Below are 22747 nucleotides of genomic sequence, written 5' to 3'. Positions count from 1 at the left end.
TTAATTCTAAAACTCAGTAAGCTAACCTATAAAATGGTAGTAGTAATTTACTGTTTAGGTACTAAAATGAAAGTCTGCTATTTATACGTAGTATCTTTTTTTTTTTTTTAAGTATTTTATTTATTTGACAGAGAGAGTTCATAAGAAGGGTAGAGAGGCAGGCAGAGGGTGGGGAAGCAGGCTTCCCGCCGAGTAGAGAGCCAAATGCCAGGCTTGATCCAGGACCCCAAGATGATGACCTGAGCCAAAGGCAGAGGCTTAACCCACTGAGCCACCCAGGCATCCCTGCAGTATCTATTTTATATTTGGGGTTACAATTAAACACAGTGGTATGTTAATTTTGTGGAGGCCCATAAGACCAGTTCTATACTTCTCTGGGGAATTAAGAGTTCTCTCTTTAGTGACTCCTACCATCAGCTGGGATGGACAGCTAACCAGAATTGTGAGAAGAGTCCTGATATAGGCTGGTGGTTTTCAGTGACAGCAGGGAGGGGCCACAGATTTGCCCCTCAGGGGCATTTGGTAATGTCTACAGAGGGTTTAGGTTATTACAACTAGGAGTGGAAAGTACTGGCATATATTTGGTGGTAGCCAGGGATGCTGCTGAACATCCTACAATACTCAGATCAGCTTCCCACAACAAAGAATTACTGGCTCAAAATGTCCTCAGAGCAGAAACTGAGAAACCTTTACCTGGGCAAGCAAGAGAACTCTCCTTTATCCTCTGTGCTCAGTCCTGAACGTAAGAGTGAAATTGCCTAGGAGCTATTCCATGGTAAGATCAGTTTAAAATGGCCTCTGCCACAGGGAAGCAGCATCTCTGCAGAAAAAGCTGAAAGTAAGTAATTATACTTTGTACATAAGATTACCCTTATTTTGTGGTTCTAATAGTCATTCACTTTTTTCCATTAGAAAAGTATTTTTATTTTTTAAAAAGATTATTTATTTATTTGACAGACAGAGATCACAAGTAGGCAGAGAGGCAGACAGAGAGGGATGAGGAAGCAGGCTCCCCGCTGAGCAAAGAGCCCGACTTGGGAATCCATCCCAGGACCCTAGGATCATGAGCTGAGCCGAAGGCAGAGGCTTTAACCCACTGAGCCACCCAGGTGTCCCGAAAAGTATTTTTAAACATACATCTAAATAAATACCCTGAATTATAAATTTATAAACCTAAATAAGTACCCTAAACCGTTTATAATGTTAGTTTTTTTAAAAGATTTATTTGACAGAGATCACAAGTAGGCAGAGAGCCCGATGTGGGGCTCGATCCCAGGACCCTGAGATCATGATCTGAACCAAAGGCAGAGGCTTAGCCCACTGAGCCACCCAGGTGCCCCTATAACGTTCCAGTTTTAAGTTGTATTGCTATAAGTTCAGATTTAGTCTCTTCTCAGCTATATTGCAAAGTATTAAGAAAAAATTACATGCTGATATTCTGAGGTCAAGTGGTAGTGCCAGCAAATAGAGAATTCTTCCAAGGACAAAATGAATTTTCAGAAAACAGGGCTGCATAATCCATCTACTCTTAAATAGCAGAATCTCCAAGTATCAACCTGGAGGTTCTGGGATTATTCAGTTAAGAAGAATGACATACTTCAGTCACACAGAGTCTCTCAAACTTCAAACTGAAAATATAAAATGCTTCATAATGGTGTCAAGTGTTTTTAGTATTTCTTCTCTTTAAGTAGTGCTGAAATGTGTATAATTGGTAAAGGGCTCAAACTGACAAACTTTATGCAAAAAATTTTCTCACTTCATTAATTTATTCATCATTTGCTATAAAGCAATGAGCTATCTGTCAGTACTCAAGAGCTGACAATCTGGCTGGTAAGACACAACATATAATTATGAAACTTAAACAGTGAAGACAGTATTCAAAGACCAAATAAACAATACCCCAAAAAACAAAGAACATTCTGAAGTCATCAGGAAAAGCTTCAGAGGTGAAACTTTTGAAGTAAGAATAGGATTTAGATAGACAAAAATATTTCTAATACAGTTTAGTAAGAGCTAATCTGAAAAAGCTAGAATACAAAAGAAAAAGGGTCTTAGGATGCAAGAATGCTAATGCTTTTTTTTTAACTCATCCTTTGCAATTATCTAATTCTCCAGAGCTTTGAATTCTTCAACTGGTTTTTGTCCTAAATCTTCACCTTTTTTTTTTTAAAGATTTTATTTATTTATTTGACAGATGGATATCACAAGTAGGCAGAAAGGCAGGAAGAGAGAGAGGAGAAAGCAGGCTCCCTGCTGAGCAGAGAGCCCGATGCGGGGCTTGATGCGGGGCTCGATCCCAGGATCCTGGGATCCTGACCTGAGCTGAAGGCAGAGGCTTTAAACCACTGAGCCACCCAGGTGCCCCTCTTCACCTTCTTTGAATGGGTACTTTACAGGTAGAGTAAATTAGAGGAATATATTTCAAGGCCTTTTAATAGTGTCTGGGATGATCAATCCTCACAGAAATAACCTCACAGATAAACAATTAGAATTTTCCAGCCCATGTTTTAGTTTCTCTAACAGGATACTGAATAAATGTAATTGGCATATACATTCAACCAGGTGAGTAAACTTTTTTTTCCTGGCTAACATAACTTGCTCTATTAGTGACTGTATAGTTTTTCTACAGCAACAGAAGTTACTATATATTATGGCTATCGCAAATTCCCGGTAATTCTGGGGAGCCTCGGGTTCTTCCACTAATTTCCAATGACTGCATTTTCATTTTACCTAATGGAATAAGCAATTTATCTCCTTTGCTAGAATTTTTAGTGCTGTACTGTTCCCTTTACTCTAAAGCCCACCATGTCCTCCTCTCCCTAGGCCTTGACTTTTACAAGCGGCATAAGCATTTGCTCAAAGGGGCGGGGTGGGGGGAGTCTTGTCACTGCAAAACAAAACAACTTTTCACAAAAAACAAAGTTCGCACATTTTGGACCTTTTGAGTTACTGTGCAGGAGGTTTCATCTGACGAATTCCAGAGAAGATTCCGGTTGGGTGGTCTCGTCTGTTAATGTTTTTCTTAGTGGGCCAAGACAACTTCTGCGTGCGCTCAGGAACACGGAGCGGCCACATCATCATCACCCAGGCATTAAGACATAACTAGGGCATAATGGGTTTTATTCTCATAGAGAGTCCGTCTGGACACAACTCCCGGTTCAATGCCCCTAAGTGTCCCACCAGTGATCTGCTCTACTTCTTGGGCCTGGGGCATCCGCAAAACGAGCCCTGGGCACCAGAGTCCCGCGGATACCCTCACATGGCCTAGGGGGCGAGGAAATTCATCGTGCCACGGCGGCGGCGGCCTCGACCTCCCACAGGCTCACGGACAACTCAGCGAGGCCGGGGGCTCGCCTCCACTCGCGTCCCGGGCCTTCCGGCGGCACCTCACGCCCCAGCCCCTACAGTCCTCGTTGTTACGGTCCCAAGTCCCGGGGTCCAGGGAGCCCCGAGGGGGCAGGCGGCACAGCCGATTCCGCGCCCCCCGGCCGCAAGCCGAGAGAACCCGCTTCCACCTGCAAGTCCGAGGAACCCCAACAACGTCAACAAGCGCCGAACCCTACATCCCAGCCTTCCGAGGATCTTTCGGCTCCTCACCAGGCACACGCCCCCGTTCAAGGCGGCTCTTCGGCCCTCTCGCGAGAGAGGCCTGGTGGTACCTCCTTCCTTTCAGCTGTCTTTCTCTCCCCGCCCCCAGACTGATTGCGCGGCTTCCTCCCGAGGGCGGGAGTCTTGGACGAGGCGAGGCCGGTCCAGTCTGGGTGCCGGGCCTAGGGCGCTCTGCCGGGCCGTCTTCAGGTCGGCTCTCCGCACCCGCCGTCAAGCCCCCGGCAGGGCTCTGGGCCGTCAAGCCTTTCCAGGTAGACGGGGCTGAGGGGAGAGACCGCGGGGCGGAGCCGCGGGCTAGGTGGGAGGAGCAGCGGGACGGGGCCGCTGGACGCCACACCTGCGCGACGTGGGGGCGGGAAGGTGCGCACGCGCGCTGCGGGGCCGGAGGGCGGTGGCTCCTGCGACGTTACGCTTCCGAGCCCGCTCACGGGGCGCCCTCGCTCGAGGTGGCGTATTCTCTCTCTTTCTGCATCTGCTTTCCTCCGCCTCAGTTCGGGGCGGGTCCGGAGAATGGCTTCGGAGATGGAGTCGTCTCTGGAGGCGAGCTTCTCGTCCAGCGGTGCGGTGTCTGGGGGTTCAGTGTTCCTGCCTCCGGCTCGCTCTCGTATCTTCAAGATAATCGTGATCGGCGACTCCAATGTGGGCAAGACATGCCTGACCTACCGCTTCTGCGCCGGCCGTTTCCCCGACCGCACCGAGGCTACCATCGGGGTGGATTTCCGAGAACGTGCGGTGGAGATAGATGGGGAGCGCATCAAGGTGAGCGGAGGGGGCAGTGTCAGGGAGGAAGGATGCCTTGGGGTGACAGGTTCCGACCCCACCGGGGGTTGATCGCTGGCCATGTGCAACGTGTGCATGCCTTCTTTTCTCAAACTGATGTAGAGATTGGAACTGGGGCTCGGAAGGATTTATATATATAAAACTTAGAAGGCAGTGCTCCACAAACTTGAATGTCCCGCGATTTACCCGGCCAACTTGGTTTTTGTTTTTTAAATGCAGGTTCTGATTTAGTAAAGCCACCGGTGATGCAGATGCAACTAGTCCGTGAATCACACTTTGACTAGCAAAGAGTGTAGAAGATATCCGTTGACTCGTTGGCAGGGTCTCATGTTTTGGGAGTCAGGGAAGTAAGGCTGAAGGAAAAACAGTGAAATTTCTCAGGCATGGAAAACATTTAATAAATATTGTATATTAAACAGTTGTCTGAGCACTGTCTCAGATATGGTGGCAGTAAAGCCTTACTGCCTTTGAGGAAGTGATTAGGTGTTCTCTTGCGTGCAGTTTGCTTCAGAAGTTTCAATCTGACATTGAGTTGTTGAGAAAAGTCTATTTTCCTGCAGAACCATTCTATACACAATAGTTCCTACTTGGTTTGCCGGAAAACACATTCTTAGTACCACCCTCTCCCAATTCTTAATTCTTATTGGTGGCTCTGGAGATTAGGGAGGCAGTTATATTGGAGAAGGGAGTAGGCCCAAGGCCAAGATTAGGGTTCTGAGGGATTGGAATGGGTACATTGGAAAATGAGGATCAGTGACAGGGCTGAGACCTTCTGCTGGTATACACTTCTTCATTCCAGACCACCACTAAGTCTGCAGCCACGGGCTAATACCACCCCTTAAAACATGCAGAACCCAGGAAAAAGCTATGCCTTCCTTATACTGTTTACTTTTTTGCTCAAATTAGTATGTACATCTTTACCTCAGTCCCGTGGAGGGGGGGAAGCAGACTCATTTTTTCATTCCTCCCTTCACATCCTTGAGGCAAGAACAATTTATTTTTTAGTTCTTCAACCGCTGCCCTTCACCACCACCCCCCCTCCCCAGAGGGCTTTAAATGCTAATGATGTAAAGGAAAAATAGGGTTGAAATCAGCCCTCTATAGGCCCTTTTGCCTTTTAGTTTTTATTTTAATCTTTTTATCATTCCATTCAGGCTGCCTGTGGTGGTCTTTTGGGTACTCTGTATTAGGGAGTTAAGAAAGATCTATATAGGGGCGCCTGGGTGGCTCAGTGGGTTAAGCCGCTGCCTTTGGCTCAGGTCATGATCTCAGGGTCCTGGGATCGAGTCCCACATCAGGCTCTCTGCTCAGCAGGGAGCCTGCTTCCCTCTCTCTCTGTCTCTCTCTCTGCCAGCCTCTCTGCTTACCTGTGATCTCTCTCTGTCAAATAAATAAATAAAATATTTTTAAAAAATTAAAAAAAAAAAAGAAAGATCTATATATACTATAGAGGAAAAGACAGAATAAGAAAATACTAAATCTTTTTCATCAGAATTAGGTTAGGCGCAGAATCCTGAGGGTGAGGAAAATAATGGGGCTTCTGAGGTTTCAGAAGGAGGTTAGTTTGGGAAAAGCAGGAGTCCTGGGAAAGAGTGCATGGGCTATGGAGCCCAACTGACTTGGCCCAAATTTGAACCTATGAAAGGGTAAGGATGGACTATGTGTACTTAGATGGGTGACCAATTTTGCCCAAAACTTTCCCAGTTTTGTTTTATTTTTTAATTTATTTACTTGACAGAGAGAGAGTAAGTACAAGCAGGGGGAGTGGCAGGCAGAGGGAGATGGAAAAGGAGCAGGGAGCCAGATGTGGGGCACGATCCCAGGACTTTGGGGGCCTGACTGGAGCCAAAGGCAGACACTTAACTGACTGAGCCACCCAGGCACCTCAAGACTTGCCCAGTTTTAAAACTGGAAGTCCTGGGACCCCTGGGTGGCTCAGTTGGTTAAGCAGCTGCCTTCAGCTCAGGTCATGATCCCAGCGTCCTGGGATCGAGTCCCACATCGGGCTCCTTGCTCAGCGGGGAGCCTGTTTCTCCCTCTGCCTCTGCCTGCCATTCTGTCTGCCTGTGCTCGCTCTCTCCCCCTCTCTCTCTGATAAATAAATAAAATCTTAAAAAAAAAATTTTTAAAAATTAAAATAAATAAATAAAATAAAACTGGAAGTCTTGCATCCCAGGAACTCCTTCAATCTCAGGCAAATTGGGGTAGTCAGTTACTCTAGTCCTAAGGCAGGTTCTTCAATCTTTCAGGGACCATTTTCTTTTCTGAAAATACCATATTTTCAGATGGTAATGAATTGGGATTCATACTGGGATTCAGTTGGGATAATTGGGATGATAATACCATATGAGATTAGGTGAGAGGATTATATGAGAACATATGTGTAGCAACTGGTTCATAATTGGTAATCTTAAGAAAATTCTTCTTCCTTAGTAGCTTAACATCATTACTCCTCTTTGATGGCACCCTTCTGTGGCTGTGCACTTAAAGCATGAAGCACACACAGATAAAGTAGGGCATAAGCAGACCGGTTAAGGTGAGAGAAATTACCCCCAAAAGCATGACTTTAAAGAAATAAGTAGAGGGAATAGAGGCAGGGGAGGAGTTAGGATTTTCCTCCTTTACCTACTTATGGCTTGCCATTTGTACTTGAACATCTCAGTTGAATCAGTTGCAAATTTAAGAGACACTTAAAAATATAAAATGTGTCCATTATCTAAACTGAATACTTAACTACTGGAATAAGTGCTTGCAGTGATAAGTAAACCAAAAGCCATAAATGTGATGAATCTGGGAGCACAGAGCTCATTCTTCTGATTGAGAGCAGTAAGGAGAAAACATTTTTTGGGGGGATTATTCCTCCTGAGCTTTAGCCTAACCTGTTTGGTTGGGGGAGACCTGGATACTGAGTTTCTTTTTCTTTGAAGGCCTTAGCCATTGACTTACACCTCCAACTTTTAAGACTTGAAAGATTTTTGTTATGGTTGAAAAGACTGTAACAGAAATATTCTGAGATTTCTGTAGTAGAAAAAGATATGACTATTTTGGACATTTGCTTTCACAAAGTTTTTTTTTTTTTTATGTAATGATCAAACTTTTATTTTTATTTTTTTTCCCAATTTATTTATTTTCAGAAAAACAGTATTCATTATTTTTTCACCACACCCAGTGCTCCATGCAAGCTGTGCCCTCTATAATACCCACCACCTGGTACCCCAACCTCCCACCCCTGCTTTCACAAAGTTTTAAGAAACAAAAGACATTTCAAAATGTGTGTATTCCTATACATTATACATTGGACTTAAAAAAAAGAAAGGTTTATTTATTTGAGAGTGAGTGGGGAGAGGGGCAGAAGGGGAGGGAGAGAATCTCAAGTAGACTCCCCACTGAGCAAGGAGGCTTGGTCTTAGGACCCTGAGATCATGACCTGAGCAGAAATCAAGAGTGGGATGCTTAACTGACTGAGCCACCCAAGCGCCCCAGAACATTTTTTTTCTAAAACTATTTTTAGGGGTACCTGAGTGGCTCAGTTGGTTAAGTCTCTGCCTTTGGCTCAGGTCATGATCTCAGGGTCCTGGGATCAAGCTCCACCCCCCCCCCCAGTCAGGCTCCCTGCTCAGCAGGGAGTTTGCTGCTGCTGCTTCCTCTGCCCCTTCTCCTGAGTATGCATGCTTGTTTCCTCTCTCTCTAATAAACAAGTGAAATCTTTAAAAACAAAAAACAAAAAACAAACAAACAAAAAAAACCAAATTTTTTAGTGTCTTAAAAAAATTGAAGTGAATATAGAAGAGCTTTATTCCATGTCCTGATTCTGCTTTTTTGTTGTTAACCTGTAATATATCTTAAGTGCTGCTCAAATGATCATACATATTTTTTCTTCGGAAAATTTTTAGCCTAATCTGAAATGACATGTCTTTTCATCTTTCATCTTAAAGTGAAAGCTAAAACATTATGTTACTTTACTAATAACATGACATTCTAGACATTTTTATTTGTTTGGTAAAAGTGAGATGTGTTAAATATATATTTTTAAAGGTTTGTTTATTTGAGAGAGAGAGAGTACATGTGTGCACACACACGTGAGTGAGGGGAAGGGGCAGAGGGAGAGACTCTCAAGCAGACTCCCCACTGAGTGGGGACCCTGACGTGGGGCTCTCCCACCACCCCAAGATCATGACCTGAGCCAAAATCAAGAGTCAAACACTTAACTGGTGCCCCGTGTTAAATTTTTTTAATTGTGGACTGGAGGTTTTTTAAAAAGCATGCCTTAGGGTAGTGCCCTTTCAGAATCAGTTAAAATGTTTTATGAAATGTAGCAAAGTCTATATTTGTTCGCTTTTTCCTAAGTGCTATGTATGTATGGTTGAAAAAGGAAAATCTTGTTTGCAGAATTTTGGAAGTTGAATAAAATTATAAAATGAGTTCTTTAAATAAAAACACATTTGATTTTTAAATTAAGAATCTCAACCTAATCCTTATGCTCCTTCCTTGTATGTGTATCCCCATCATAACTAGTTCTGTTCCTTTCATACAAGCATTTTACAATGGCAGACACCAACAGAATAATTAAAGCCTCATGTTGCATTTAATCTATCTTCTCATTAGGGGTCAGCAGTTTCTATTTGAACATTGGGATGGCTTATCAATTATAGAGGTATGACGTTTTGCCACGTTAAATACAAGATGTTAATATTAACTAAAGGAACATAATCAGGACACTTCTTCCCCTGTTGTTAAAACAAATATTTAATGAGTAATTGCAAGAAAGATGACATTTTTGTTAGTCACAAAGAACTATGATATATCATAAGGGTTGGCAAACCATGCTTGAGGGCCGAATATGGCCTGCTGTCTGTTTTTGTGTGGCCAGCAAGCTAAAAGTGATTTTTACTTTTTTAAATGGTGGGGGGGGGGGATTGTAAGAGTATGATTTCATGACAGGTGAAAGTTATGTGAAATTCACATTTGAGTGTTTATAAATGAAGTATTTAAACACAACTGTGTTCCTGTATTCACATATTGTGTTTGCTTTTGCACTACAGTGGCAAGAGCTGAGTAGTTGTGACACTGTTAGGCCCACAGAGCCCAAGATATTCACTCTTTACAGAAAAAGTGTGCTGACCCTGATACAGTGCATAGATTTTGTGCATAGATATAGTGCATAGATTTGACCCTGATACAGTACATAGATCTCCCAGATTGGGAGAAGGGGTATGTACCTAAAAAGATGACCAGCAAAACCAGGCGATGAATGAGTGCCAAGTTACTGTTTGGATGTGGGTGGAGGAATCATTTGTGTTTGGAGTGGTAGATGAGGTTTCACAGAGGGAGGGCAGAGCTGAGGGGGCTTTTCTGAAGAGGGCCATCGGCAGGATGCTCCATCAGGATCAGAGGTTCTATAGAAAGGTGGCAAGTGGGAAGAATGTGAAGGTGTTGGTAGCAACATTTGTGAGGAGTCTAAAACACAAAGCTAAAGAGTCTGGGCTTCATTTTGTATGCATGGTGAAAAGTCCCCAGTGTTTTCTGAAGATAAATGTGGCAGCAATAGAGGATGCATCTGGAGTGAGACTCAGTCTACCCTGTGACCTGGTTTTCTATCTACTTTCTCTCCCTTGGTAGTCACTTGACTGTTGTCAGCTGTCAATCCACGAAGATAACTTTTAAATCTTTGTTTAGCCTGCCTCTCCTCACTCTGCAGTTCCTACTGTCGTCTAGACATGGCTATTTGGATAATCCCTCCTTTGCCTTGAATGTCTGAAGTGAGTTCATCTTCCTTGGCAAATCTGCTCTTCTTGTTTCTTCCCACATCACCAAGGTTGTCATGATGGCATCCTTTTCCTCAAGGCCTCATTCCTCTCTTTTGTACCTAACTCCAGCCGGTTCTCTACATGCACGATTCTCTCATCCACCCTTTGTTGAAAATCCTAGGTCAGGTCTTTCTTACCTCCCTGTGAACTGTTGCAGCAACTCAACTCATCTCTCATCCCTACTTCTTAGTGAGCCTGTTTTGTACATTGTTGCCAAAATGCCAGATTAGTGTTGCATTTAAGGGAGATTAATGTCTCCTGCCTCAGATGTCTCAGATTTTATTTATTTATTTGGCAGACAGAGATCACAAGTAGGCAGAGAGGTAGGCAGAGAGAGAGGAAGCAGGCTCCCTGCTGAGCAGAGAGCCCGATGAGGGACTCGATCCCAGGACCCTGAGATCGTGACCTGAGCCGAAGGCAGAGGCTTTAACCCACTGAGCCACCCAGGCGCCCCGAGTTATGAGAGGTCTTAAATATTCTGGATGGTACACCCCTCTCAGATATTATTTACAGCTCTTTTCTCCCATTCTGTAAGTTGACTTTCACTTTCTTGATAATATTCTTTGAAACACAAACATTTTTAATTTTGATGAAGTCCAATTTATCTGTTCTTTGATTGCTTGTGCTTTAAATATCGTATCTTAGAAACCATTGTCTAACCCATTTGTCACAAATATTTATCCCTAGGTTTTCTTCTAAGAATTTTATAGTTTCCGCTCTTAAATTTAGTTTTTTTAAACCATTTTCGGTAAGTTTTTATATACGGTGTGAGGTAGGAGGTCCAACCTTGTATTTTGTGTGTTGTGCCAGAACCATTTGTTTAAACAACTATTCTTTCTCTTGTTGAAAAGCAGTTGACCACAGGTATATGGATTTATTTCTGGACCCTAAGTTTTGTTCTGTTGCTCTGTATGTTTAATCTTACTCCAGTAGCACACAGTCTTGATTATTATAGCTTTGTGTAATATCCTTTGATATCTTTTTTTTTCCTTTTTTTTAGATTTTATTGATTTATTTGACAGAGATCACAAGTAGGCAGAGAGGCAGGCAGAGGGAGGGAAAGAGAAGCAGGCTCCCTGCTGAGCAGAGAGCCCGATGTGGGGCTCAATCCCAGGACCCTGGGATCGTGACCCAATCTTTAGAAGCATTTTTAATTGTGTGTTGAATGTTTTTATTCTAAACCTGTTAGTGGGGATAAAAACATTGTAATTTTTTTTTTTTAGATTTTTAAAAAGATTTTATTTATTTATTTGACAGAGCACAAGTAGACAGAGAGGCAGGCAGAAAGAGAGGGGGAAGCAGTCTTCCTGCCGAGCAGAGAGCCCGATGTGGGGCTCAGTCCCAGGACCCCGAGATCATGACCCAAGCCAAGGGCAGAGGCTCAACCCACTGAGCCACCCAGGTGCCCCAAAAGTTTTATTTTTTTAAAGGAAAGTTGTGGGGCGCCTGGGTGGCTCAGTGGGTTAAGCCTCTGCCTTTGGCTCAGGTCATGATCCCAGGGTCCTGGGATCGAGCCCGGCATTGGGCTCTCTGCTCAGCAGGGAGCCTGCTTCCTCCTCTCTCTCTGCCTGCCTCTCTGCCTACTTGTGATCTCTGTCAAATAAATAAAATCTTAAAAAAAAAAAAGGAAAGTTGTATTTTCAAGGAAAATATTAGCTCTTTGCATACTCAGTGTAACTAGTCTATGAGTGCTTATTTTATAGGGTTTGAAACTAAATTTTACTTTCACTGGTGTAGAAGCTAAGACCAAGAGATATAATAGTCACCTATGGCACATAGGAGGCATTGAATTAATATTTGTTAATTTAAATATAATATTATTATATTTAAATATATTATTTTGATTGCATTTTCTTGATGGCTAATGATGGCTAATAATAATATATATTATTATTATATATTATTATATTTATATATTATATATATAATACATTAAATATTTGTTAATTTAAATAGTCTTCGATGTTAGTAGTTCTTAGTTTACCTTGCTGACAACTTATTTGCTTTTATCTCTGATTTATATGATACTGAGTCTTTATGGCCTATTTGCCATTTATATTGCTTACATCACAAGAGTGGTATTTTATAGTAATTTATTTTGTGACATGGTTTTTGGGAAGGCATTGAGCCCAAACCTGTGATTTAGTGAGTAAATGTGAGTGTAAGGGATAAATAAAAATTTTAAACAGTGTGCGGGGTAAGTAATTTTAGGATACCATTCAGCTACATGTAAGAGAAATTCAGCTATGATTTAATCATGTAAGGTTTTCTCTGTCTCATGTTATAAGGAGGCAGCAGTCTGTGTGATGGTACCTTGTCAGTTGGATTCCAGGTTTATGTAGATTTCTGCCATTCCTGTGTGTGGTCTTCTCCTTCATGCTCATAAGATGGTTGCTGAACCTCCAGTCATTATATCCCATTCCGGGCAGAAAGGGTAGGGTGAGAGAGGTGCAAAAGGCATGTGCCAAATGCTCTGTCTTTTTAAAATCACGTATCCATAGTTTTCCTGGAAAACTCCACTGAAAGACTGTCTACAAATTATTGGTGAGTACTATGTCATTTGGCCTCCCTTAGTTCTAGGAGAGCCTGAGAGATCAAGTTTATATAGCATTTTATATTTCTGCCTAGAGCAAAATTTGGTTTATGTTAATTAAAAAGAATGGGGAATATTAAGAAAATGAAGAAATTTGGTTTTAAAAAGAACTACCAAAAAAAAAATCAGAGCTGATAAATTTTAAGGTAGCTTGGGGGTGCCTGGTGGGCTTAGTCAGAAGAGCTTGCAACTCTTGGTCTTGGGGTTGTGAGTGCAAGCCCCACACTGGGTGTAGAGATTACTAAAAAAATTTTTTTAAGTTAAGGTACCATATAAGAGATTAGTGATATTTTAATCTCTAATCACATGTTTTAAAATGTATTTATTCATTTGTTACATCTTAATTGAGCACTTACCATGTGCTGCCAGAATCTGAGCACTTTATATCTTATATTCTTCTTTGTGGGCCATGTACAGAATCCCCTCATTTCCCTCTACTTCTGTGTCACTCTATGAAAAATCACCAGTCTAGGCTTCTCTTAATTTATATAAGTAGTACAAGTCTTTTGGTTAAAATTTACCTAAGCAAATCTTTTTTTTCTTTTTTTTTTAAGATTTTATTTATTTATTTGACAGACAGAGATCACAAGTAGGCAGAGAGGCGGGTGCGGGGAGAAGCAGTCTCCCTGCTGAGCAGAGAGCGCAATGTGGGGCTGGATCCCAGGACCCTGGGATCATGACCTGAGTCGAAGGCAGCGGCTTAACTGACTGAACCACCCAGGCACCCCAAACCTAAGCAAATCTACCTCTAGTCTTTTCTGCCCTATCACTTAACTTTTTTAGGAAGTAAACAAAGGCAGGGTAATTCAGTGTTTTAAGAGAATCATAACACATGACTTATATTTACCTTTAGGTAATTATTTTCCTCAACTCCCCCCCCCCAGCCCCCATATTTCAATTAGGAGATATTGGGATATTGGAATAGTCTTACTGTTAGATACTTTTAGGTTAAGTAAGTGATTTTTCTGGCCTTTTAAGATTTTCAAGGGGGATTTCATAGAATGTCTATATATATGTATATATAGACATATATACAAGTGTATATGCATATACACATATATCTATATGTGTATATGCATATACACATATAGATATATGTGTATATGCATATACACATATAGATTTGGGACTAGATCTAATGACTCCTAGCATCTGTCTTAAGTGGACTCTTTTAAGTTAGTCTGGTGAAAGGTAGAATGGCGTATAGTAACCAGTAACCAGATTTACAGGAATTAGACAGTTAATTGGGGCACCTGGGTGGGTCAGTTGGTTAAGCTTCTGCCTTAGGCTCAGGTCATGATTCCAGGGTGCTGGGATCGAGCCCTGCATGGGGCTCCCTGCTCAGTAGGGCACCTGCATTTCCCCTCCTTTTGCCTGTCCTCACCCTGCTTGTGCGCTCTCTCTCTGTCATATAAAGAAATAAAATCTTAGAGAAAAAAAGAAATTATGGGGCACCTGGGTGTCTCAGTCATTAAGTGTCTGCCTTTGGCTCAGGTCAGGTTCCCAGTGCCCTGGGATAGAGCCCCACATCAGGCTTCCCTCTCGCACTCCCCCTGCTTGTGTTCCCTCTCTCGCTGTCTCTGTCTTTCTCTCTGTCAAATAAGTAAATAAAATCTTAAGAAAAAGCAGACACTTAACATATTTGTTAAAACCTGGTATATTTCTATTTACTATTTTATTTATTTCAATAGTTTGTTGTTGTTGTTTAGAGATTTTATCTTTTTGTTTGAGAGAAAGAGAGAGCATAAGAAGAGGGAAAGGGAGAAGCAGGCTTCCACCTGAGCAGGGAGCCAGAGGTGAGGCTCCATCCCAGGAACCTGTGATCATGATCCAAGCTGAAGGCAGACACTTAACTGACTGAGCCACCCACATGCCCCAATTTAATATTTTAAAATCAGTTTTTGAGGTATAATTTCATCCAAACAAATTTAATTTACTGAGTTTAAGTGCTGAATTGAAATATTTGTTCCAACACTTGTATTGATTATGAGATAACTATAAGATCATGATGTCTGGATCCCATAAATTACACTGAAAAGGCATTATGGATGGGAACAAAGTAATTTAAGTAAAGAAGTACTAAAGACCATGTGGAATTGATTAAAATATTCAATATGTATAATTGAAATGAAATTCTCAGTTTTCTCTTTTTTTTTTTTTGTTTTCAGATCCAGTTATGGGACACAGCAGGACAAGAACGATTTAGGAAGAGCATGGTACAGCACTATTACAGAAATGTCCATGCTGTTGTCTTCGTGTATGATATGACCAACATGGCTAGTTTTCATAGCCTGCCATCTTGGATAGAAGAATGCAAACAACATTTGCTAGCCAGTGACATACCACGGATTCTTGTTGGAAATAAATGTGACTTGAGAAGTGCCATTCAAGTACCTACAGACTTGGCACAAAAATTTGCTGACACACACAGTATGCCTTTGTTTGAAACCTCTGCAAAAAACCCCAATGATAATGACCATGTGGAAGCTATATTTATGACCTTGGCTCATAAACTTAAGAGCCACAAACCATTAATGCTTAGTCAACCCCCTGATAATGGAATTATACTGAAGCCTGAACCAAAGCCTGCAATGACATGCTGGTGCTAAGTAACAGTCTTTATTCTGCTATCTAATTTTGACTAAAGAAATGCTTTTGAAGTATGACAGTGATAAGTCATAAGATTTAATCTCAAATATAATGGATCATCCTGACATTTTACTATTTATCATTGTCATGCTCATTTTTGTATTTTGTATCTACTTAATTACATTTGTCATTGTGACAACACAGGACAAAAGTTGGTTTGCACGTGAGGTTGAAAATGAAGTGAAGGTAGGATGAATCAGAATATCTTCCCATTGAGAGCCCAGTGAAGGAGGCTTCAAATGAGAGCACATAGGTATTTTAGGAGTAGATGACTATACAATCCTGTGCTCCTGGGATTGAAAAAAAAAAAATCAAGGGTTTAAGACATACTTACTAGGTATGTCCTTTGAATGGGAAGTGTTCTCATTAGGACAAAACTGGTATTGCCTCTCCCTAGAGTTCTTTCTTTGTATTATTGATGTGTTTTATTGCATTATTATTGGTACATTTGAGAACCAAGACTGTATTTAATTCCAGTGTGGGGAGAAGGCATAGAATATTTTTTGGTTCTCAGTGCATAAAGAATGACTGGATTCCAGAGATTCCAGATGTGTGAGATTTCGAATCAGTATATCAATCAGATCTACAGAAGTCATTGTTATCTTTAGGAAAATAATTTGAATTGTTTTCTTACTAAATTCTACTAAAATATGCAAATGTAAGTCTGACTTTAATATCAATGAAGTGACATAATAAGCTGCTTTATAATTTATTTTGGTATATTTAGTGAAAAACCAATTGAAAGCATTGGAGGTGTTATAACTTGGGGGAAAACAGGTAAAATGTGGTTCCTGGCTACTAAGACCTGTTCTTAGATCTTAGTAATTCCAAGCTGTGTATCTGGCATAGTATCTCTTGCTCTCCCCCATCATCAGTCAATTTAATGACTAAAGGTTGAATTAACAAATCAACTTCCATGTGGAATTGTGGCTCCGAAGGCATACCTCTAATTCCTTGGAGCCTGCATATAGTTCTGTAATAATATTGTGTTGCAGTGTATCAGTCTTTAAAATCTTTAAATTTTATGGTCACAACGAGCTGTTCTTCCTCAGTATGAAAAATAAAATAGGTATTGAGAAATACCTTGTCTCTCTCCCTCAGTGGTGTAAAGAGTAGTTCAAGAAGTTTCATACCCTAAATATGTTTATTTTGAGCTTAAGACTTTGCACATAGAAAATAGTAACTTTTCATACAAAGCTATTACATGAATGGAATGTAAGCCATGAACTTTAACTGAAGTGTGCACATTCACTAATTCTGATGGATTGATGCCCTTGATAATTTTGGAAGTAATTAAGCCAAAAGATGATTATACTTATAATATTTTCAGAATGTGGGAAATCAGGTAATCTAATCTAGTTTAGGATTTCTGTTTAATCATCATGATGATCCTAATTGGAGAATTTAATTATAAAAACAAGATAGTGCTATTAAAAGTACTGAAAAATAATTATAGGAAATAATTATTCAGTTTTAAATATTAGAGCTTAAGGAAAAACAAGTTGGCTTTGTCTGTGTTTAGGGAGATTAATCCATTTTTCCTATCATGCTAGAATTAAAAATGGTTTGAATTTAAACTGTTGATTTGTAACTATTTTTGTAGTAAAACAATGACAACTGTGCTAATTGTGGTGGGTGTAACAGTTTTTTAAAGAAGGGAATCTGTTTATTGCTTTTAAAACATTTTCAAGTGTGGGAAGAAAGTTTACAAACTTTCCAAGCACATTTATGTTTTTAAGTGCTGTTAATAATGGTTAAAAAAATAATATAACTTTCTTTTTATAAGAACATAAAATAGGTATCATTTACAGTTCTGTGAAAGAACTTATTTTTTCACTTTAATATTTATTAATTTTAAAATATTTGTATCTCATTTGTAGTGATTTGCTGTTTTAATTTTTTTCTACACATGTTTTTTTATTTTTTAAAGAGCACACTTATCAGTTGAATGGGGATAAAGGTTTTAGATATTTTCCAAAATATTTATAAAACACTTCATTGTTGAGAAATCACTTCCGGAATAGTGGCTATCAAACAAATAATTATAAATTTTTAAAGCACAAGTCACACATTTTGTAACTCCTCTGTGAATTTATTTTAATTATGACCCTTAACAGAAAACTTCAGGTATATTTTGGGTAAGTCTTAATTTGAGAACACCTGAAGGGAGCTAATCCAGAATCTAAAGTAGTTAGCTATTAATGACGATGCTCTATTGACAATATATTGCTAATATGTTTTCTCATGAAATCTAAAGTTAAATAATTTCATTGTGGAATAGTGTCATTGTAACATTTCCCTTATGAAGTTCAATAAACCAGCTTTGCCATAAAGAAATTGTGTTTCATTCCCTTTGTTTGGTTATTAGGATGATTACAGAGTAAAACAAAAAAATCTTTTTTCCACTCTGGCTTCCAAGTAATGTAATTGTACATTAGGAAAAAAACAAATCTATTTGGAAATACATTTGGGGTTAGAGAACTTTTCAGAAAAACACCTAAATATTAAAATTAGATGATAAGGGTAGATTTTTCATTTGTGTGGCTGAATAATCAACTTGTTTAACAGTACTTCAGGGCAAACAAACACTGTTAAGAATGGTTGACATCTTCAGATTCAGAGGTAAGAGAGTTGAACAAAATGAATAATTATAAATGACAAAAAAGAGAAAGAATTATGTTGTCTAAAGTCACAGTTTCTACCTTCACGTTACTGATTCAGGGTCTTTAGGAGAGTGCGGATTGGGGCTTGGGACCCTGAAGTTGATACTGCTTATCCGGCCCATTTATTTCACATATAAGTTATTCTTCTGCTCAAATACAAAATTGCATTATTCAAGAAAGACTGCTTTCTTAATCAGATATTAAGATAAGCTGGTCAAGTCTTATGAGGGCAAATTTGCTAGAGCCTGTGTGGCAAGAGTTAATTGATAGGAATAACCTGATTTATCAAACATTTGTCAAGGGCTTTTTTTTCCCCCTAGATTTTAGTATAGTAAGTATATTCACATGGTTCAGTATTTGGACCACATACAGATGAGTAAACAATGAAGTCTCTTTGCCTGCCGTTCTCAGCTCCCTGCTGCTTCCACCGCAAACAATCGGCAGCATGAGTTTGTTGTTTCTGTACATAACAACAGTATATCCTGAAGATGAGTTCATATTAAAATATGTAAGATCATTTCTCTCTTAGGCCTCGTGGAATTCCTTCAGCTGACCGTAATTTAGACAGCGTTCTATTGCTAGACATTTGGATTGTTTCCAGTCTTCTGCTATTACAAACTGTATTGAAATGAATAACCTTTGACATAAGTTATTTCGTAAATGTGTGAATATGTCTGGAATATGTCCAAAGGGCAAATTCCTAAAAGTGACGTTGCTAGATGAAAGGTCGGTGCATTTGCCAATGGGGTTTCTAATTGCCCTCCTCATAGGTTGTGCTAATGTGCGAAGAGTGTTGTTTCCTTAAACTCTCACCAGTGCAGTCTGTTATCAAAGGTTTTAATCTTTGCAAATCAGTAGGTGAAAAATTGCATTTCTCTTATTGGGATTAGTGTTGAGCATCTTTTTAATGGTCATTTGTAGTTCTTTTTCTGTTGAATTGTCTGTAACCTTTGTTCTTTTTACTGATTTGTAGGAATACGTTATATATTTGAGAAGTTAACCTTTTTTTTGGTGATAGGTGTTTTAAATCTTTTTTTCTATTGTGTTCTTTGCCAATTGACTTCTTTTAATGGTTTTGGCATGAAAATGCTTTTAATTTGTCAAACCTAATGATCTTTTTTACGATTTTAGTTTAGTTTTATGTCACAATTAGAAAGATCTTCCTTATTCTTAGGTAACATAAAAATTCTCACATGGTTTCTCAGGACACGTGGGTGGCTCTGTCAGTTGGGTGTGCAACTTTTGATTTCGGCTCAGGTCATGATCAGGGTCCTGGGATGGAGTCCTGCTTGGGCTCCACACTCAGCAGGGAGTCTACCTGAGGATTCTCTCTTCCCTCTCCCCTTACTCCTTCCCCTGCTCACATACTTGCTTTCTCTCTGTCTAAAATAAAAATAGACAAATCTAAAAAAAAAAAAATTCTCATTTAGTTTCCTGTAGTACTTTTATGGTTTGTTCTTTTTTTCCCCCCACATATAAATCTTTGATCCAGTTGAAATTTATTTCAGTGAAAGATAAGAGCTATGAACACAAATTTTCTTTTTAGATGACACTTACTTGGCCTAACACCATCTTTTGAATAATCCATCCTTTCCTCCTTGAACTTGAGATGCCAACTTGATCATTGCCTTAATTTTGTATGTTTTTAGACTTATTTCTGGATTTTCTCTGCTCTCCCAGCAATCTACCTATTTCATGCCATTTAATAGTTATAGTTTATTTTTTAAAATAATTATAGTTTATTGCTTTTATATCTGGTAGGTAGGATTAGTTCTGTTTTTACTCTCTTTTCCCAAAGTTTTTATGGTTCTTACTTATTTTTCCGGAACTTCAAAATTGGTTTAACATTTAAGCCTAGAACAACAACTGCAAAATCCTGTCCATCTTTTTATGAAGTCCTTGTTCAACGATGGGGTTAAAGAGAAAAGCTGTCTTTATGCTTTGAGGCTTCCTGTTCAAGATCATGGTGGGTCTTTCATTCACTCCACTGTTCTTTTGTACCCCTCTGGAGCATTTAGAGATTTTTTTTTTTTCGTATAGATATTCCTCATTTCCTGAGAGGTTTATTTTTTTTTAATTTTTTATTTCTTTTCAGCATAACAGTATTCATTGTTTTTGCACCACACCCAGTGCTCCATGCAATCCGTGCCCTCTATAATACCCACCACCTGGTTCCCCCAACCTCCCCCCCCCACCCCTTCAAAACCCTCAGATTGTTTTTCAGAGCCCATAGTCTCTCATGGTTCACCTCCCCTTCCAATTTACCCAAATTCCCTTTTCCTCTCTAACGCCCCTTGTCCTCCATGCTATTTGTTATGCTCCACAAATAAGTGAAACCATATGATAATTGACACTCTCTGCTTGACTTATTTCACTCAGCATAATCTCTTCCAGTCCGTCCATGTTGCTACAAAAGTTGGATATGCATCCTTTCTGATGGAGGCATAATACTCCATAGTGTATATGGAACACATCTTCCTTATCCATTTGTCCGTTGAAGAGCATCTTGGTTCTTTCCACAGTTTGGCGACTGTGGCCATTGCTGCTATAAACATTGGGGTACAGATGGCCCTTCTTTTCACTACCTCTGTATCTTTAGGGTAAATACCCAGTAGTACAATTGCAGGGTCATAGGGAAGCTCTATTTTTAATTTCTTGAGGAATCTCCACACTGTTTTCCAAAGTGGCTGCACCAACTTGCATTCCCACCAACAGTGGAAGAGGGTTCCCCTTTCTCCACATCGCCTCCAACACATGCTGTTTCCTGTCTTGCTAATTTTGGCCATTCTAACTGGTGTAAGGTGGTATCTCAATGTGGTTTTAATTTGAATCTTCCTCATGGCTAGTGATGAACATTTTTTCATGTGTCTGATAGCCATTTGTACATCTTCATTGGAGAAGTGTCTGTTCATATCTTCTGCCCATTTTTTTTATATGATTGTCTGTTTTGTGTGTGTTGAGTTTGAGGAATTCTTTATAGATCCTGGATATCAACCTTTTGTCTGTACTGTCATTTGTAAATATCTTCTTCCATTCTGTGGGTTGCCTTTTTGTTTTGTTGACTATTTCCTTTGCTGTGCAGAAGCTTTTGATCTTGATGAAGTCCCAAAAGTTCATTTTCGCTTTTGTTTTTTTTGCCTTTGGAGACATATCTTGAAAGAAGTTGCTGTGGCTGATATTGAAGAGGTTTCTGCCTATGTTCTCCTCTAGGATTCTGATGGATTCCTGTCTCACGTTGAGGTCTTTTATCCATTTTGAGTTTATCTTTGTGTACGGTGTAAGAGAATGGTCGAGTTTCATTCTTCTACATATAGCTGTCCAGTTTTCCCAGCACCATTTATTGAAGAGACTGTTTATTTCCCACTGTATATTTTTTCCTGTTTTGTCGAAGATTATTTGCCCATAGAGTTGAGGGTCCATATCCGGGCTCTCTACTCTGTTCCTCTGGTCTATGTGTCTGTTTTTATGCCAGTACCATGCTGTCTTGGTGATCACAGCTTTGTAGTAAAGCTTGAAATCAGGTAATGTGATGCCCCCCGTTTTATTTTTGTTTTTCAACATTTCCTTAGCGATTCGGGGTCTCTTCTGATTCCATACAAATTTTAGGATTATTTGCTCCAGCTCTTTGAAAAATACTGGTGGAATTTTGATCTGAATGGCATTAAAAGTATAGATTGCTCTAGGTGGTATAGACATTTTAACAATGTTTATTCTTCTGATCCAAGAGTATGGAATGGTCTTCCATCTTTTTGTGTCTTCTTCAGTTTCTTTCATGAGTGTTCTGTAGTTCCTCGAGTACAGTTCCTTTACCTCACTGGTTAAGTTTATTCCCAGGTATCTTATGGTTCTTGGTGCTATAGTAAATGGAATCAATTCTCTAATTTCCTCTGTATTTTCATTGTTAGTGTATAAGAAGTTCACTGATTTCTGTACATTGATTTTGTATCCTGCCACGTTGCTGAATTGCTGTATGAGTTCTAGTAGTTTGGGGGTGGAGTCTTTTGGGTTTTCCATATAAAGAATCATGTCATCTGCGAAGAGAGAGAGTTTGACTTCTTCATTGCCAATTTGGATACCTTTTATTTCTCTTTGTTGTCTTATTGCTGTTGCTAGGACTTCTAATACTATGTTGAACAAGAGTGGTGAAAGTGGGCATCCTTGTCGTGTTCCTGATCTCAATGGGAAGGCTGCGAGCTTTTTCCCATTGAGGATGATATTTGCTGTGGGTCTTTCATAGATAGATTTTATGAAGTTCAGGAATGTTCCCTCTATCCCTATACTTTGAAGTGTTTTAATCAGGAACAGATGCTGGATTTTGTCAAATGCTCTTTCTGCATCAATTGAGAGGACCATGTGGTTCTTCTCTCTTCTCTTATTAATTTGTTCTATCACACTGATTGTTTTGCAAATGTTGAACCATGCTTGTAGCCCAGGGATGAATCCCACCTGGTCATGGTGGATTATCTTTTTAATGTGCTGTTGGATCCTATTGGCTAGGATCTTGTTGAGAATCTTAGCATCCATATTCATCAGTGATATTGGTCTGAAATTCTCCTTTTGGTAGGGTCTTTGCCTGGTTTGGGGATCAGGATAATACTGGCTTCATAGAAAGAGTCTGGAAGTTTTCCTTCTGCTTTAATTTTTTG

The 22747-nt window shown here is 39.9% G+C and overlaps 1 protein-coding gene across 1 annotated transcript; it reads left to right on the top strand.

The window, feature by feature from the left end:
* The first annotated feature begins 3779 nt into the window (after positions 1–3779).
* On the top strand, positions 3780–17771 carry RAB33B (RAB33B, member RAS oncogene family). The gene is made up of 3 exons (XM_044268056.1): positions 3780–3860; positions 4101–4368; positions 14958–17771. The coding sequence occupies exons 2-3, from the start codon at positions 4120–4122 to the stop codon at positions 15396–15398; spliced, it is 690 nt and encodes a 229-aa protein (XP_044123991.1). The 5' UTR covers positions 3780–3860; positions 4101–4119; the 3' UTR covers positions 15399–17771.
* Positions 17772–22747: the final 4976 nt, after the last annotated feature.

Source organism: Neovison vison, chromosome 11, assembly GCF_020171115.1.
Source record: "Neovison vison isolate M4711 chromosome 11, ASM_NN_V1, whole genome shotgun sequence".
NCBI lineage: Eukaryota > Metazoa > Chordata > Mammalia > Carnivora > Mustelidae > Neogale > Neogale vison.
The sequence above is the reverse complement of the archived record's forward strand: the minus strand, read 5'-3'. Positions and strand labels throughout refer to the sequence as shown.

What these genes read in the sequence shown, in the direction of transcription:
- RAB33B (XM_044268056.1), top strand. Translation starts at nt 4,120, where the DNA reads ATGGCTTCGGAGATGGAGTCGTCTCTGGAGGCGAGCTTCTCGTCCAGC. An exon ending in TAGATGGGGAGCGCATCAAG is followed by an intron (nt 4,369 to 14,957) that starts GTGAGCGGAGGG and finishes TTTTGTTTTCAG; the next exon opens with ATCCAGTTATGGGACACAGC.